The sequence below is a fragment of the Triticum urartu genome, chromosome 3 (assembly GCF_003073215.2).
Source record: "Triticum urartu cultivar G1812 chromosome 3, Tu2.1, whole genome shotgun sequence".
NCBI lineage: Eukaryota > Viridiplantae > Streptophyta > Magnoliopsida > Poales > Poaceae > Triticum > Triticum urartu.
Window position 1 is genome coordinate 719,019,619 of NC_053024.1, and position 16,257 is coordinate 719,035,875.

The 16,257-nt window shown below is 45.7% G+C and overlaps 1 protein-coding gene across 1 annotated transcript; it reads right to left on the reverse strand.

The window, feature by feature from the left end:
• Positions 1-13,103: 13,103 nt before the first annotated feature.
• LOC125549396 (polyubiquitin-like) lies at positions 13,104-15,921 on the reverse strand. The gene is made up of 3 exons (XM_048712820.1): positions 15,822-15,921; positions 15,609-15,723; positions 13,104-13,788 (listed from the first exon to the last, which is right to left on the reverse strand). Exons 1-3 carry the CDS (start codon positions 15,919-15,921, stop codon positions 13,104-13,106), a joined length of 900 nt encoding a protein of 299 aa, XP_048568777.1.
• Positions 15,922-16,257: the final 336 nt, after the last annotated feature.

The window sequence follows — 16,257 nt, forward strand, 5'->3', positions numbered from 1 at the left end:
GCCTTGGTGCTGATCATGTTTTGCTCGTGGAAGAGGCTTAGTCAACGGGTCTGCCATATTCAGATCCGCATGTATTTTGCAAATTTCTATGTCAACAATGCTCTGCATGGAGCTACTCTAGCTAATTGCTCCCACTTTCAATATGTATCTAGACCGAGACTTAGAGTCATCTAGATTATTGTCAAAACTTGCATCGGCGTAACCATTTACGACGAACCTTTTTTTTTCACTTCCATAATCGAGAAACATATACTTATTCCACTAAGGATAATTTTGACCGCTGTCCAGTGATCTACTCCTAGATCACTATCGTACTCCCTTGCCAAACTCAGTGGTAGGGCATACAATAGATCTGGTATACAGCATGGCATACTTTATAGAACCTATGACTGAGGCATAGGGAATGACTTTCATTCTCTTTCTATCTTCTGCCGTGGTCGGGCTTTGAGTCTTACTCAACTTCACACCTTGTAATACAGGCAAGAACTCTTTCTTTGACTGCTCCATTTTGAACTACTTCAAAATCTTGTCAAGGTATGTACTCATTGAAAAAACTTATCAAGCGTCTTGATCTATCTCTATAGATCTTGAAGCTCAATATGTAAGCAGCTTCACCAAAGTCTTTCTTTGAAAAACTCCTTTCAAACACTCCTTTATGCTTTGCAGAATAATTCTATATTATTTCCGATCAACAATATGTCATTCACATATACTTATCAGAAATGCTGTAGTGCTCCCACTCACTTTCTTGTAAATACAGGCTTCACCGCAAGTCTGTATAAAACTATATGCTTTGATCAACTTATCAAAGCGTATATTCCAACTCCGAGATTCTTGCACCAGTCCATAGATGGATCGCTGGAGCTTGCATATTTAGTTAACACCTTTAGGATCGACAAAACCTTCTAGTTGCATCGTATACAACTCTTCTTTAGTAAATCCATTAAGGAATGCAGTTTTGTTTATCCATTTGCCAGATTTCATAAAACGCGGCAATTGCTAACATGATTCGGACAAACTTAAGCATAGATACGAGTGAGAAACTCTCATCGTAGTCAACACCTTGAACTTGTTGAAAACCTTTTGCGACAATTCTAGCTTTGTAGATAGTAACACTACTATCAGCGTCCGTCTTCCTCTTGAAGATCCATTTATTTTCTATGGCTTGCCGATCATCGGGCAAATCCATCAAAGTCCATACTTTGTTCTCATACATGGATCATATCTCAGATTTCATGGCCTCAAACCATTTCGCGGAATCTGGGCTCATCATCGCTTCCTCATAGTTCGTAGGTTCATCATGATCTAGTAGCATGACTTCCAGAAAAGGATTACCGTACCACTCTGGCGCGGATCTTACTCTGGTTGATCTACGAGGTTCAGTAGTATCTTGTTCTGAAGTTTCATGATCATCATCATTAGCTTCCTCACTAACTGGTGTAGGTGTCACAGAAACAGTTTTCTGTGATGTACTATTTTCCAATAAGGGAGTAGGTACAGTTACCTCATCAAGTTCTACTTTCCTCCCACTCACTTCTTTCGAGAGAAACTCCTTCTCCAGAAAGTTTCCGAATTTAGCAACAAAAGTCTTGCCTTCGGATCTGTGATAGAAGGTGTATCCAATAGTTTCCTTTGGATATCCTATGAAGAAGCACTTCTCCGATTTGAGTTTGAGCTTATCAGGATGAAACTTTTTCATATAAGCATCGCAGCCCCAAACTTTAAGAAACGACAACTTTGGTTTCTTGCCAAACCACAGTTCATAATGCGTCGTTTCAACGGATTTTGATGGTGCCCTATTTAACGTGAATGCAGCTGTCTCTAATGCATAACCCCAAAATGATAGTGGTAGATCGGTAAGAGACATCATAGATTGCACTATATCCAATAAAGTACGATTATGACGTTCGGACACACCATTATGCTGTGGTGTTCCATGTGGCATGAGTTTGTGAAACTATTCCACATTGTTTTAATTGAAGACCAAACTCGTAACTCAAATATTTTACCTCTGCGATCATATCATAGAAACTTTTATTTTCTTGTCACGATGATTTTCCACTTCACTCTGAAATTCTTTGAACTGTTCAAATGTTTCAGACTTATGTTTCATCAAGTAGATATCCCCATATCTGCTCAAATCATCTGTGAAGGTCAGAAAATAATGATACCTGCTGCAAGCCTTAATATTCATCGGACCACATACATCAGTATGTATGATCTCCAACAAATCTGTTGCTTGCTTCATTGTTCCAGAGAACGGCGTTTTAGTCATCTTTCCCAAAAGGCATGGTTCGCAAGCAACAAGTGATTCATAATCTAGTGATTCCAAAATCCCATCAGCATGGAGTTTCTTCATGCGCTTTACACCAATATGACCTAAACGGCAGTGCTACAAATAAGTTGCACTATCATTATTAACTTTGCATCTTTTGGTTTCAATATTATGATTATGTGTATCACTACGATCGAGATCCAATGAACTATTTTCATTGGGTGTGTAACCATATAAGGTTTTATTCATGTAAACAGAACAACAATTTATTCTCTTACTTAAATGAATAACCGTATTACAATAAACATGATCAAATCATATTCATGCTCAACGCAAACACCAAATAACACTTATTCAGGTTCAACACTAATCCCGAAAGTATAGGGAGTGTGCGATGATGATCAAATCAATCTTGGAACCACTTCCAACACACATCATCACTTCACCCTTAACTAGTCTCTGTTTATTCTGCAACTCCCGTTTCGAGTTACTAATCTTAGCAACTGAAATAGTATCAAATACTGAGGGGTTGCTATAAACACTAGTAAAGTACACATCAATAACATATATATCAAATATACTTATGTTCACTTTGCCATCCTTCTTATCTGCCAATCACTTGGGGTAGTTCCGCTTCCAGTGACCAGTCCCTTTGCAGTAGAAACACTTAGTCTCAGGCTTAGGACCAGACTTGGGCTTCTTCACTTGAGCAGCAACTTGCTTGCTGTTCTTCTTGAAGTTCCCCTTCTTCCCTCTGCCCTTTTCTTAAAACTAGTGGTCTTGTCTACCATCAACACTTGATGTTTTTCTCGATTTCTACCTTCGTCAATTTCCGCATTACGAAGAGCTTGGGAATCGTTTCCGTTATCCCTTGCATATCATAGTTCATCACGAAGTTCTACTAACTTGGTGATGGTGACTAGAGAATTCTATCAATCACTATCTTATCTGGAAGATTAACTCCCACTTGATTCAAGCGATTGTAGTACTCAGACAATCTGGGCACATGCTCACTAGTTGAGCGATTCTCCTCCATCTTTTAGCTATAGAACTTGTTGGAGACTTCATATCTCTCAACTCGGATATTTGCTTGAAATATTAACTTCAATTCCTGGAACATCTCATATGGTCCATGACGTTCAAAACGTCTTTGAAATCCCGATTCTAAGCCGTTAAGCATGGTGCACTAAACTATCAAGTAGTCATCATTTTGAGCTAGCCAAACGTTCATAACGTATGTATCTGCTCCTGCAATAGGTCTGTCACCTAGCGGTGCATCAAGGACATAATTCTTCTATGCAGCAATGAGGATAAACCTCAGATCACGGATCCAATCCGCATCATTGCTACTAACATCTTTCAACACAATTTTTCTCTAGGAACATATCAAAATAAACATATGAAAGCAACAACGCAAGCTATTAATCTACAACATAATTTGCAAAATACTACCAGGACTAAGTTCATGATAAATTTAAGTTCAATTAATCAGATTACTTAAGAACTCCCACTTAGATAGACATCCCTCTAATCCTCTAAGTGATCACGTGATCCAAATCAACTAAACCATAACCGATCATCACGTGAGATGGAGTAGTTTTCAATGGTGAACATCGTTATGTTGATCATATCTACTATATGATTCACGCTCGACCTTTCGGTCTCCGTGTTCCGAGGCCATATCTGCATATGCTAGGCTCGTCAAGTTTAACCTGAGTATTCCGCGTGTGCAAAACTGGCTTACACCCGTTGTAGATGGACATAGAGCTTATCACACCCGATCATCACGTGGTGTCTGGGCACGACGAACTTTGGCAACACTGCATACTCAGGGAGAACACTTCTTGATAATTAGTGAGAGATCATCTTAAAATGCTACCGTCAAACTAAGCAAAATAAGATGTATAAAAGATAAACATCATATGCAATCAAAATATGTGACATGATATGGCCATCATCATCTTGCGCCTTTGATCTCCATCTCCAAAGTACTGTCATGATCTCTATCGTCACCGGCATGACACCATGATCTCCATCATCTTGATCTATATCAATGTGTCGTCACACGGTCGTCTCGCCAACTATTGCTCTTTCAACTATTGCTATCGCATAGCGATAAAGTAAAGCAATTATTTGGCGCTTGCATCTTATGCAATATAGAGACAACCATAAGGCTTTTGCCAGTTGCTGATAACAAAACATGATCATCTCATAAAACAACTTATATTTCATCACGTTTTGACCATATCACATCACAACATGCCCTGTAAAAACAAGTTAGACGTCCTCTACTTTGTTGTTGCAAGTTTTACGTGGCTGCTACGGGCTTAAGTAAGAACCAATCTCACCTACGCATCAAAACCACAACGATAGTTTGTCAAATAGACTCCATTTTAACCTTCGCAAGGACCGGGCGTAGCCACACTCGGTTCAACTAAAGTTGGAGAGACAGTCGCCCGCAAGCCATCTATGTGCAAAGCACGTCGAGGGAACCGGTCTCGCGTAAGCGTACGCGTAAGGTTGGTCCGGGTCGTCTCGTCCAACAATACCGCCGAACCAAAGTATGACATGCTGGTAGGCAGTATGACTTGTATCGTCCACAACTCACTTGTGTTCTACTCATGCAAATAACATCAAACCATAAAACCTAGGCTCTGATGCCACTGTTGGGTTTCGTAGAAATTTCAAAATTTTCCTACGCGCACGCAAGATCATGGTGATGCATAGCAACGAGGGGAGAGTATGATCTACGTACCCTTGTAGATCGCAACGGAAGCGCTGACACGACGTAGAGGAAGTAGTCGTACGTCTTCACGATCCAACCGATCAAGCACCGAAACTACGGCACCTCCGAGTTCGAGCACACGTTCAGCTCGATGACGATCCACGGACTCCGATCCAGCAAAGTGTCGGGGAAGAGTTCCGTCAGCACGACGGCGTGGTGACGATCTTGATGAACTACAGCAGCAGGGCTTCGCCTAAACTCCGCTACAGTATTATCGAGGAATATGGTGGCTGGGGGCACCGCACACGGCTAAGGAATAGATCACGTGGATCAACTTGTGTGTTTCTGGGGTGCCTCTGCCTCAGTATATAAAGGAGCCAAGGGGGAGGGGGGGCGCCGGCCAGGAGGAGGGCGCAAGAGGAGTCCTACTCCTACCGGGAGTAGGACTCCCCCCCAATCCTATTCCAACTAGGATTCCCAAGGGGGGGAAAGAGAGAGAGGGGGGTCGGCCACCTTCTCCTAGTCCTAATAGGACTAGGGGAGGGGGGAGGTGCGCAGCCACCTTGGGCTGCCCCTTTCTCCTTTCCACTAAGGCCCATGAAGGCCCATATGGCTCCTGAGGGGTTCCGGTAACCTCCCGGTAACCCGGTAAAATCCCGATTTCACCTGGAACACTTCCGATATCCAAATATAGGCTTCCAATATATCAATCTTTACGTCTCGACCATTTCGAGACTCCTCATCATGTCCATGATCACATCCGGGACTCTAAACAACCTTCGGTACATCAAAATGCATAAACTCATAATATAACTGTCATCGTAACCTTCAGCGTGCGGACCCTAAGGGTTCGAGAACAATGTAGACATGACCAAGACACATCTCCGGTCAATAACCAATAGCAGGACCTGGATGTCCATATTGGCTCCTACATATTCTACGAAGATCTTTATCGGTCAGACCGCATAACAACATACGTTGTTCCCTTTGTCATCGGTATGTTACTTGCCCGAGATTCGATCGTCGGTATCCAATACCTAGTTCAATCTCGTTACCGGCAAGTCTCTTTACCCGTTCCGTAATACATCATCTCACAACTAACATATTAGTTGTAATGCTTGCAAGGCTTATGTGATGTGTATTACCGAGAGGGCCCAGAGATACCTCCCCGACAATCGGAGTGACAAATCCTAATCTCGAAATACGCCAATCCAACATCTACCTTTGGAGACACTTGTAATGCTCCTTTATAATCACCCAGTTACGTTGTGACGTTTGGTAGCACCCAAAGTGTTCCTCCGGCAAACGGGAGTTGCATAATCTCATAGTCATAGGAACATGTATAAGTCATGAAGAAAGCAATAGCAACATACTAAACGATCGGGTGCTAAGCTAGTGGAATGGGTCATGTCAATCAGATCATTCAACTAATGATGTGACCTCGTTAATCAAATAACAGCTCATTGTTTATGGTCAGGAAACATAACCATCTTTGATTAACGAGCTAGTCAACTAGAGGCATACTAGTGACACTTTGTTTGTCTATGTATTCACACATGTATTATGTTTCCGGTTAATACAATTCCAGCATGAATAATAAACATTTATCATGATTATAAGGAAATAAATAATAACTTTATTATTGCCTCTAGGGCATATTTCCTTCAGTCGGGTCTCCGTCCTCGCCGCCACCATCTACCGATGATGCGGCTCCCGGGCACAGTATGGTCACCTGTCACCGCGATCATACGCGTAAGCCCAAGACCTACACAAATGGCATGGTGCGGTACAACACTCATCGGCGTGCATTCTTCGCCGCACCCACTTCTCATCATGATGCTCTTGGTGAACCGGCTTGGCATGCCGCCATGTCTAAGGAATTTGCTGCCCTTTGTCATACGCACATATGGGTGTTGGTGCCTCGGCCTCCTGGTGTTAATGTTGTGGGCTGCAAGTGGATCTTTAAGACCAAGCTTCGACCAGATGGTTCTGTTGACAAGCACAAAGCTCGCCTTGTTGCTCGTGGTTTTACTCAACAGCAAGGGATCGACTATGGAGATACTTTCAGCCCCGTTGTGAAGCCTGCCACGGTTCGTCTGGTCCTCTCTCTTGCTGTCTCCCGCGGGTGGAGTCTTCGACAGATTGATGTGAGTAATGCTTTTCTCCATGGTTTTTTGGCCGAAGATGTCTACATGCAGCAGCCCCCTAGTTTTGAGGATGCTCGTTATCCCTCTCATGTCTGCAAACTCCAGGGGTATGGGCTCAAACATTCGCCGCGTGCCTGGTATGCTTGGCTATGTCAGCGTCTCTTACAGCTTGGTTTTGTTCCCTCCAAGGCAGATGCGTCCTTCTTCTTCTTTTCACATGGTGCTATCTAGATATACATGCTGGTGTATGTTGATGATATTGTGATTGCTGGTTCTACACCTACTGTGGTGGATCGCCTTGTGCAGTCCTTGTCTTTGAGTTTTCCCATTAAAGACTTGGGCCGACTGGAGTAATTTCTTGGACTAGAAGCGTCCTTTCATTCAGGGGGCATGACATTGACGCAGAAGAAGTATGCACTTGATCTCCTTCATCGCATCAACATGGAGAACTGTAAGTCCACTTCCACTCCTCTTGCCACATGCGAGAGCCTCTCGCGTCATAGTGGTGCATTGCTGAGTACCGATGATTCTTTCAGGTATCGCAGTGTAGTTGGAGCACTTCAGTATCGGACACGTCCAGACATCTCCTTTGCCTTGAACAAAGTGTGCCAGTTCCTGTCTCAGCCTATGGAGGTTCATTGGGAAGTAGTTAAGCGTATTGTGAGGTATGTCAAAGGTACGCTAGACACGGGACTACGGATTCGTAAGTCCAGATTTACTGGAGTCGGTATATTCACTGATGCAGACTGGGCAGGTTGTGTTGACGACAGGCGTTCCACTGATGACTTTGTTGTATTTGTTGGACCCAATCTTATATCTTGGAGTTCCAAGAAGCAGCCTACAGTCTCGAGGTCTAGCACCGAGGCAGAGTATAAGGCATTGGCCAATGGCGCAGCCGAAGCCATTTGGATAGACACAGTTCTCACAGAACATGGAGTCAAACGGCAGCGCACACTCATATTATGGTGTGATAACTTAGGGGCAACTTACCTGACGGCGAATCCAGTGTTTATGCTCGGACCAAACACATTGAGATTGGTTTCCATTTTGTGAGAGAACGAGTAGCTGTTGGTAAACTGGAAGTCAGGTTCATCTGAACTGATGATCAGAGCGGATGTATTTACTAAATCCGCTACTCGACAGATGCTAGACCGCTTTAGAACCAATCTGAATCTTTGTATATAGTTCAGATTGAGGGGACATGTAAAATAGGGTCTAGCATATTATAAATGTACACATATTTATATACGTATATAATTGCATTCTGATCATCTATATATTAAGACGTGAGGCTGGATGTTAGCCACCCCACGCAAAACCCTAAACCTACCTCTTCAACTCTAATCATGTAGGAACTTTGCAAACATGCGATTGTATGGTCCAAAATTTGATTGGGTGCCGATTGAAAATCAATCGACTGCAATTAGCAAATATGGCAAATAGTTATTTTAAAAATCATTCGCGCGCATGCATGCAGTTCACCGATGGAGTGCGACCTTATATATACTCTTAGTGTAACAAGCGCTCAGCTTCAGCCACGTTTGCATTGCGTGTATCTCAAATTATACGCTTCTTTTTAAAGGACGGGTACTTATTGGTGATATCAAGACGTGGTTGCCGATCTCTCTAGTCTGGCATCCATTAATTTTCTGCTTTCCATGATGCGCTCCTGTACATCTCTCATCTCTGGCTATCCTTTGGCTTAGCTGGGTCGCCACTTCTGTCTAGGGAGACTAGCTTTTCTCTTCCTTAATTTGACATATAAAAAGGTTCCATCTCGATCTCGGTACAACCACTCACTGCCCGGTGTTCGCCCGCCAGCCTCTTATGACTTGTCTTTATGCCTAAACCCTACATACCCACCTTACATACTCCTCTAAGAACTAACGAGCAAGCATTCATGGCCCACTCCATGGCCCTCTAGCCTCCCCTCCTATAAATACCCCGTCATCGGCCCCAAAACCCAATCCGCCTTCAAGCCCTAAACGCTGCCCCCCAAATCCACAATGCCATGCCACCCACCATGATTCGCAGCAAGGTGACTATGCCCCCAATGCTTTATGGTGGCTAAGGGGGACCTATTGACCAACGCCTCCATGTCCTCCTCCGCCCCTCATGCGCCACACATCGTCCCGGTCCTCTCCTACCGCTGTCCTCCTCCTCCTGCTGCTCCAACAGCGAGGACAACTTGATTTCCAACTCTGATTTGCAGTCCCGATTCCAACTCGATGCGACATTCCTGTGGTTCAAAATATGCGATAATAAATCTCTGTAAAAAAACATTCAATCGAAGTGTTATGATCCTCATCACTTCAACTTTTGGCATAGATTCCCCCAAATTTATTTTGACATAGATGAAAACATGGATGTAGAAATTATAGGATGGATGAATATTGTATTGTATTGATCAGACCCTCGTAGGGGTATATATAGAGTACAATATGGGGTGAAACTTGGAGTACAAGACAAGATGTAGTTTGCTTAAATAATCCTAGCTTTATCCTCTTATCCCTGCACAATTGTACTTCTAACATTCCCCCTCACTCGTAGTGGTAGTGAAGCGGACGATTATGGCTGAATTTGAAGTCTTGTGCTTTCGCCGTCTTCTTCGTTGTGCCATCATCAACTGCGTCTTTGATAGGTCGGCACCTAAGGCGGTGATTGTGTTCCCTTCTGGTGCCTTGCTTGTCTCTCCTCTATTCTCTCCCGCAATCACAGTGGAAGTGGCATGGACGCTAGTGATGATACGGACACTGTTGACTAGAGTTGTTGCCGATGAGTTACTGTATACCAAGCTATTAATATCGATGTCGAGGTAGCCGATCATGGTAGCCGTGTTCAAGGTAGTCGTGGTCGATGGTGTAGTCGCCGTCAGGGATGATGAAGCCGCACAAAGCCGGAGGCGCAAAGAAATGCACTATGTTGTAGATGACGGAGCTGCAGTCGTGGACGATGCACCATGTAGATGTCAGAGGGTATCATCGACAATGAGTCCACCGGTTCTGCCAGGACCGGAGGAAACCCATCGAGCACACATCGGTTTTTCCAGAACCGTGTGGCCGTGCAAGGGTCGTCACTATAGTGATGTCGTGTCGATGCAGTCGTGCCGTCGTAGATGACGCGATCAATGCCGTCGTCGTGACACGGTCATTGCCGTCGTCGAGGTGGCGTCTTGCAGAAAAATCTGTTAGAGAACGCTAGGTGTCCATCTTGTCGACGAGGTGGCAGTAGTGTGTTGACGATGACGGTGATGAGGACCACGTTGATGAAGAGTGGGCAATGGCGTCGCAGCGGCGTGTCGATCGGTGGTGTAGATGTCCATGCAGTTGCATCAGGCCGGTTCGGTGTATATGTGTTCGGCTGGCTACACCTATCCATGTTGGAGTAGATGTACCGTAGAACTGCTGCTGCTTGACGGCGCGTCCGTGAGATGCCGATGCTGGAGATCGTGCGGGTCGATGAAGCTGGAGACGCATGGAGCCGGGCCACGATGAAGCTCGGTGCCAATGCTGTCTGGTTGGAGCCTGATCGTAGCATGCCTATGGACCCGCCACATGCATGTATGGCAATTGATGAAATAGGGTTTCCCCCCACTTTGTATTACAAAGCAAACATCACCGATACAATCAGATAGGTGCTAGGGTGGAAGCAGCACATGCACTCCTAAAAGAAACGGAAGAGAAAAAGGAAAGAAACAAATGCCGACACCGGCGGATCAACAAAAAACGAAGAAGTTTCGCGACCGCCGCGCCCACCGAGGATCCTCCACTAAGCTCCTATACTCCGAGGCGTTGGTACCACTCAACACCTCCAATAAAGGACGCGCGATGACGACGTTGCTGCCAATGGTTTCCCCCTAGTACGCAACGAGGAAAGAGGAAGGGTACCCCGACGCCCTCTAGGAAGGTCCGGCAGCACCCTCAGGTACCACCGCGTCGGTGTCGGCTCGGCCGACTAGGATTCCTCCCGATCCCAACCTTCACCTCGGGCGCTCTGGAGCACGCCACCAAACAAACCACCACTATGCGCCAAAACGGTCTTGAAATTTCCGCGTCGTCTCACCACGACACTGCGAATGGGGCCTGCTCAACGAAGAAGAGGAGCCGGGACTCAAGACAACAGCATCGTCGGCATGCGGGAGGGCCCAACCTCCACCGTCAACGATGCTAACCGACCGGACGCGACAGCAAGAGCACACGAGGCCCATGGGCCCACAAGCCCGACCGGGTCCGCAGATACCCGTAAAGCTCCCGCCGTCACGCTGCAGAAGGCACGCCATCGGTGCCAACACACTCGAGTCCGAGCTGCTCCTCCTCTGCACCACGCAGAGGACGTCGAAGCCACGCCAATGCCCGGCCCGCTAGGACCCATATGGGGTCGGGGGCGCGCTGCCGGCCACCGCCTGTCACCACGCCGCCCCGTTTCCAAGGGCCACCACCACCACCTCGCCCACCACCCAGCCGAGCAGCACCGCCGCCGTCCCCTACCCCGGGAAGGGGAGCCGCGCGCGCTGGGACAGGAGGTCCTGCCACCGCCACCACCACTCGAGCCAGAGCCAGGGGCGCCCGCACGCGGCGGCGGGGAGGAGAGGCAGGACGGGGACGACCGAGAGGGAGAGGAGGGGGTGCGTCGCCCCGGCCACCTTGTGGGGAGGCGGCGTAGGGGCCGGACCGGGAGGGGAGAGGGGGGGGGGGGGGCGGGGGGGGGGGGGGGGGGGGGGGGGGCAGGACAGCCCGGGAGGCGCGCGCCCGGCGGCCGGCAGCGGCGGGAGTGGACGGCGGCTGTGCAGAGGAACCCTAGCGGGAGAGCGGGGTCGGGAGAGAGAGCAGCTCCAGCCCTACTACGAGAGTGTCCCATGTATGGCAATTGATTCCATCGGCATGCACTTGGTCGTGCCGTGCATGTATATGAAGCTTGATGGTGCATCTGCGTGATATAGTTTTCGGCGTGCTGGTCGGCGTAGTAGGATGAGCGGTGAAGTCGATGGAGCGGAAGAAACAGCCCTCCCGTGATCCGCGGAGCGCGCGAGATCCATCATGCAGATCGGATTGAACCCAGTACGCGTGTGCCGTTGCCCCGCGGGCGCAAGTCGATGTAGGTGCGGGTGACGATGGACCTGAGGTCGATGTGGAAGGCCGTGTGTGCTGCTCGTTCGGATCCGCCGCATGTCTTGCCGTAGTCGCCGCTGATTCTGCACTGCTTTAACCTGAATTTGAGACTCGTCGGATTATTTGTAACAGAAAAATAATCAATCTACTAGAATTTCGAAAACTGAAATTGATCTAATCTAACTTAATAACTAAGATAACCGATCAAATCTTTGATTGATTGGATGCAGCGCCCCTCGGGAGAGGACCGGGGCGGCACACTGCGGAAGTGATGGATGTGACCTAGAATCGGCGTCATGAGACTTAGCGTTCTGGTACCATGTAGAAATTATAGGATGGATGAATATTGTACTCCTATTATATTGATCAGACTCTCATAGCTGTATATATAGAGTACAATATGGGGTAAAACTTGGAGTACAAGACAAGATGTAGTTTACTTGAATAATCCTATCTTTATTCCTCTTATCTCTACACAATTGTACTTCTAATAACAATGGATAATAAATTAACTGCACTGGTATACGGAAAGGAAAGAGATGAGTAAAGAAAGGAGGCTGTTTGTCGGTCAAACTGCATACAATCTGTATTTTGAATCAACTGATGACAAATACAGACCCAGGACTCTTGATAGATGGATAAAAAGAACTACTCAACACATTAACTCTATGTAGCTTCACTGATAACACACCACACCTCTACTGTGAACAATACCTGAGCATATACATACATACATATGTATTATAGTAATGTACAGTACTAAAATGATAGTTTACTGATAATGCACCACTAATGGAAGGAAGGCTCCAGCGAAATAAAACTGGTTGTTAAATGGCAGGCCATGCAGGTCAGCAGCCACAAAGGCGAAGCATCAAATGAAGGGTAGATTTGCTGTCAATTTTGTAGTCCGCCAGGGTGTGGTGGTCCTCCAGCTGATTGCCAGCAAAAATGATGCGCCGCTGTCTAGGGGGAATGGCGTCCTTCTCGTAGATCTTCACCTTGACACTGTTGATTGTGTCTGATTGCCCGACCTCAAGGGTGAGGGTCTTCCCTTCCAGGTTCTTGACAAAGATCTGCATTATCCTACTTTCTGCTGGCCTACACGGGCGGAGGACAAGGAGAAGGGTGGACTCCTTCCAGATGTTGTGGTCAGCCAAGGTGCGGTTGTCGTTCTCCAGCTGTTTGTTGGCAAAGATGATGCATTGCTGGCCCTTGGGATAGCCCTCCATCTTTTCGATCTTGGACTTCACGTTGCCGATGGTGTCTAGGCTGTTGACCTCGAGGGCGATGGTCCTGCCACCCCGCGTCTTCGTCACGTAGATTTGCAACTTTTCCTGGAGGTCAATCGTAGAGTCATGCTGGATGCCATAATGGGCCAATGTACGGTTGTCTTCTAGCCGCACCCCGTCAAAGACGAGGCGGTAGTGCTGCTGGATCTTTGCCTTGACGGTGTACAGGATGTCTGATGAGTGGACCTTGAGGCGGATTGTCATGCCGGTGGGGGTCTTGACAAAGATATGCATTCCAGATGAGCTAGCAAAAAAAACATCAACAATTGTTAGAAAATAGGATGTAGAACAGTACACAAAACACGAGCCCATTATTTAAATAAAAGAACAGTAGAAGCAAGAAGAGAAATCTACTGCATAAATACTTCATTTATACAGAACAAAGTACCACACTAAGCCTAGCCTGCAAGGTTAAGTCTTGAGCAATCAAGAATAATATACATGTTACATGCGTGGTTCACTCAGCATATATACTCATGAGTTGCTAGGGAGTAAAACGGAACATATGGTATTATCAATCAAGTGATACTTCTACTTGATTATAAGTTTTTCACAGGGTAGCAACAAACTTCAACATTTTTCTCTACTTCCCCTATTTGTCTCAGCATATATATTCACCAAATTGTATTATAAGTTTATAACCCGGGCAAACTTAGTGGTACATTACTATAGAATATTGCTGCCGTTTTTTCTAAATATAAATTTCTAGTTCCATTTTATATCAATAGCACTGTATATAACTTCTCAGACACATACACACAGAAAAACTGTCTAAAAAAGAATAACGATCTATGTGTCTACTTATGAATTCTAGTAGCAAGGATAGATCAACTGAAACAGCTCTGAATTTCAGTTCTGGGGAGAGTTTCGGAAAGACAGCTGATGAAAGGTAAATCATACGCTATCACGTGGATAAGAGAAATGATCTGCACAAAACTGATTTAAGGCACCTAAACAACTCAAGAGCTATCGGAATCATGGGGGTCAGGATAGCAACAGTGGAACCAAAAATATATTGAGATCACGACAGGACAATTCATGACCAAGAAATTTGGGGACACTTCGAATGCACAGTAGGAAACATGAAGGGGTTTCCCAATCCAGACAAAGGTGGACTGTTACGAAACTGATAACCCAACCGGAAGAGCATACATGGGCTGCATGGTCGTGAATGATATTTTCCATGAGAGCGTGGCGTCTCCATAGAACTTCTTGACAACATGAACATGGGTGCGCTGGTGGCAGGCTGACGAGGGAGCTCGCAGCAATTGGTAATGGAAGGTTTTACTTTTATGTTAGTCAAGGCATGATACGGGTGTGGCATGCTGGGTTTGAGGGGAGGTGATAGAATTGGTATCGATATCGTACAGGCGAATGCCAAATCAGCCGAGAAGACTCACCTTTATACTCCCTCTACACTCTAAAATATGTCTAGCTAGAGCGCCCTTCAGAGTGGCTACACTACCGAGTTTACAGCATGCAGATGCTTTAGTCCAGTTTTTATTTACACAAAAATGTCAACACTTGCAACAGGTAATTAAGGCCATAGAAGCAACAAAGAGAGATCTAGTCACAAACGCTAGCAAACATATATAACGATTTTTGGATTATGTTTGATGTTTATCTTGTTATTATTGTTTATTTATGTATATAAACAAAACACTTTTTATAAAAAAAGTATCTAGCTTATTAGATGGACATGCATATAACAATAACTCCTATGTATCTGATATGATATATACTCCGTCGATCTCTCAAGATGAAGAGTTTCTTCCACAGGAAGAAATGATGAACAATTATAATCCTAAGATCTAGCAGAAGATGATGTGGTTAGCAAAAAATTCCATGAGGTCCCGCTACCTGACACTAACAGAAGGATCTATAGAAGGCTAGAATTCACCCAATCCATATGCAAACAATTGAAGGTGCGGTACACGTCATCGATCATACAGTGGTGCAGCAACCACAATATATAGCAACAGAAATACCATTAATTATAATCAGGAACACAGGCACCCCAACGAAAGCAGCAGCAGGGAAGAGAGGTTTTCACAGTTCACTTACTCGTCGATGTCGGCGCCGTCAATCTGAAACGAATGGCCGCCACCGTAGTCTTTGCTGTCCTCGCTGCTGCTGCTGGTGGTGCTGTCACTAACTTCCCTCTCTTCCTCCTCGGAATCTGTGAGCTCATCAAACACGCAAGCCACTCAACAACCCCGCACAGAACAAAGAATGTGATGCGCGTGCACATTGTGAGCAGGAGTCAGCCAAACGTACCTTCCGTGCCAGAGGTAGAGACACTGGGAGTTGCTTCCTCGACGTGGTCTTCTGGGTTGCGACCATCGGACGACAAGTGCAGGCGCTTCTTCGGGGACATTCTGGCAGGCTGGCTGTCAGGGATTTGATTTTCATGTTAGTAAAGGATTTTGCGCAGGCATCTCGGTGACAGTCAGTAATTGATATGCCAATTAAATGCTAAATGGAAGATTTAATTTTTCATTGTGATGCAGGTGCGGCACGTTGGAAGAAAACATGAAGTTCTCAATTAACTTACTACCACTTTCTATGGAATAGAACCAACAGCGAGCACAGGCAAATGCAGAAGGCATGCTGGATTGAGGGGAGGTGGTAGAATTTGTATCGACAGCGTACAGGCGAATGGCAAATGACGAGAAAGGGTTTTCCCCCGCTTTATATTACAAATCAACCAACC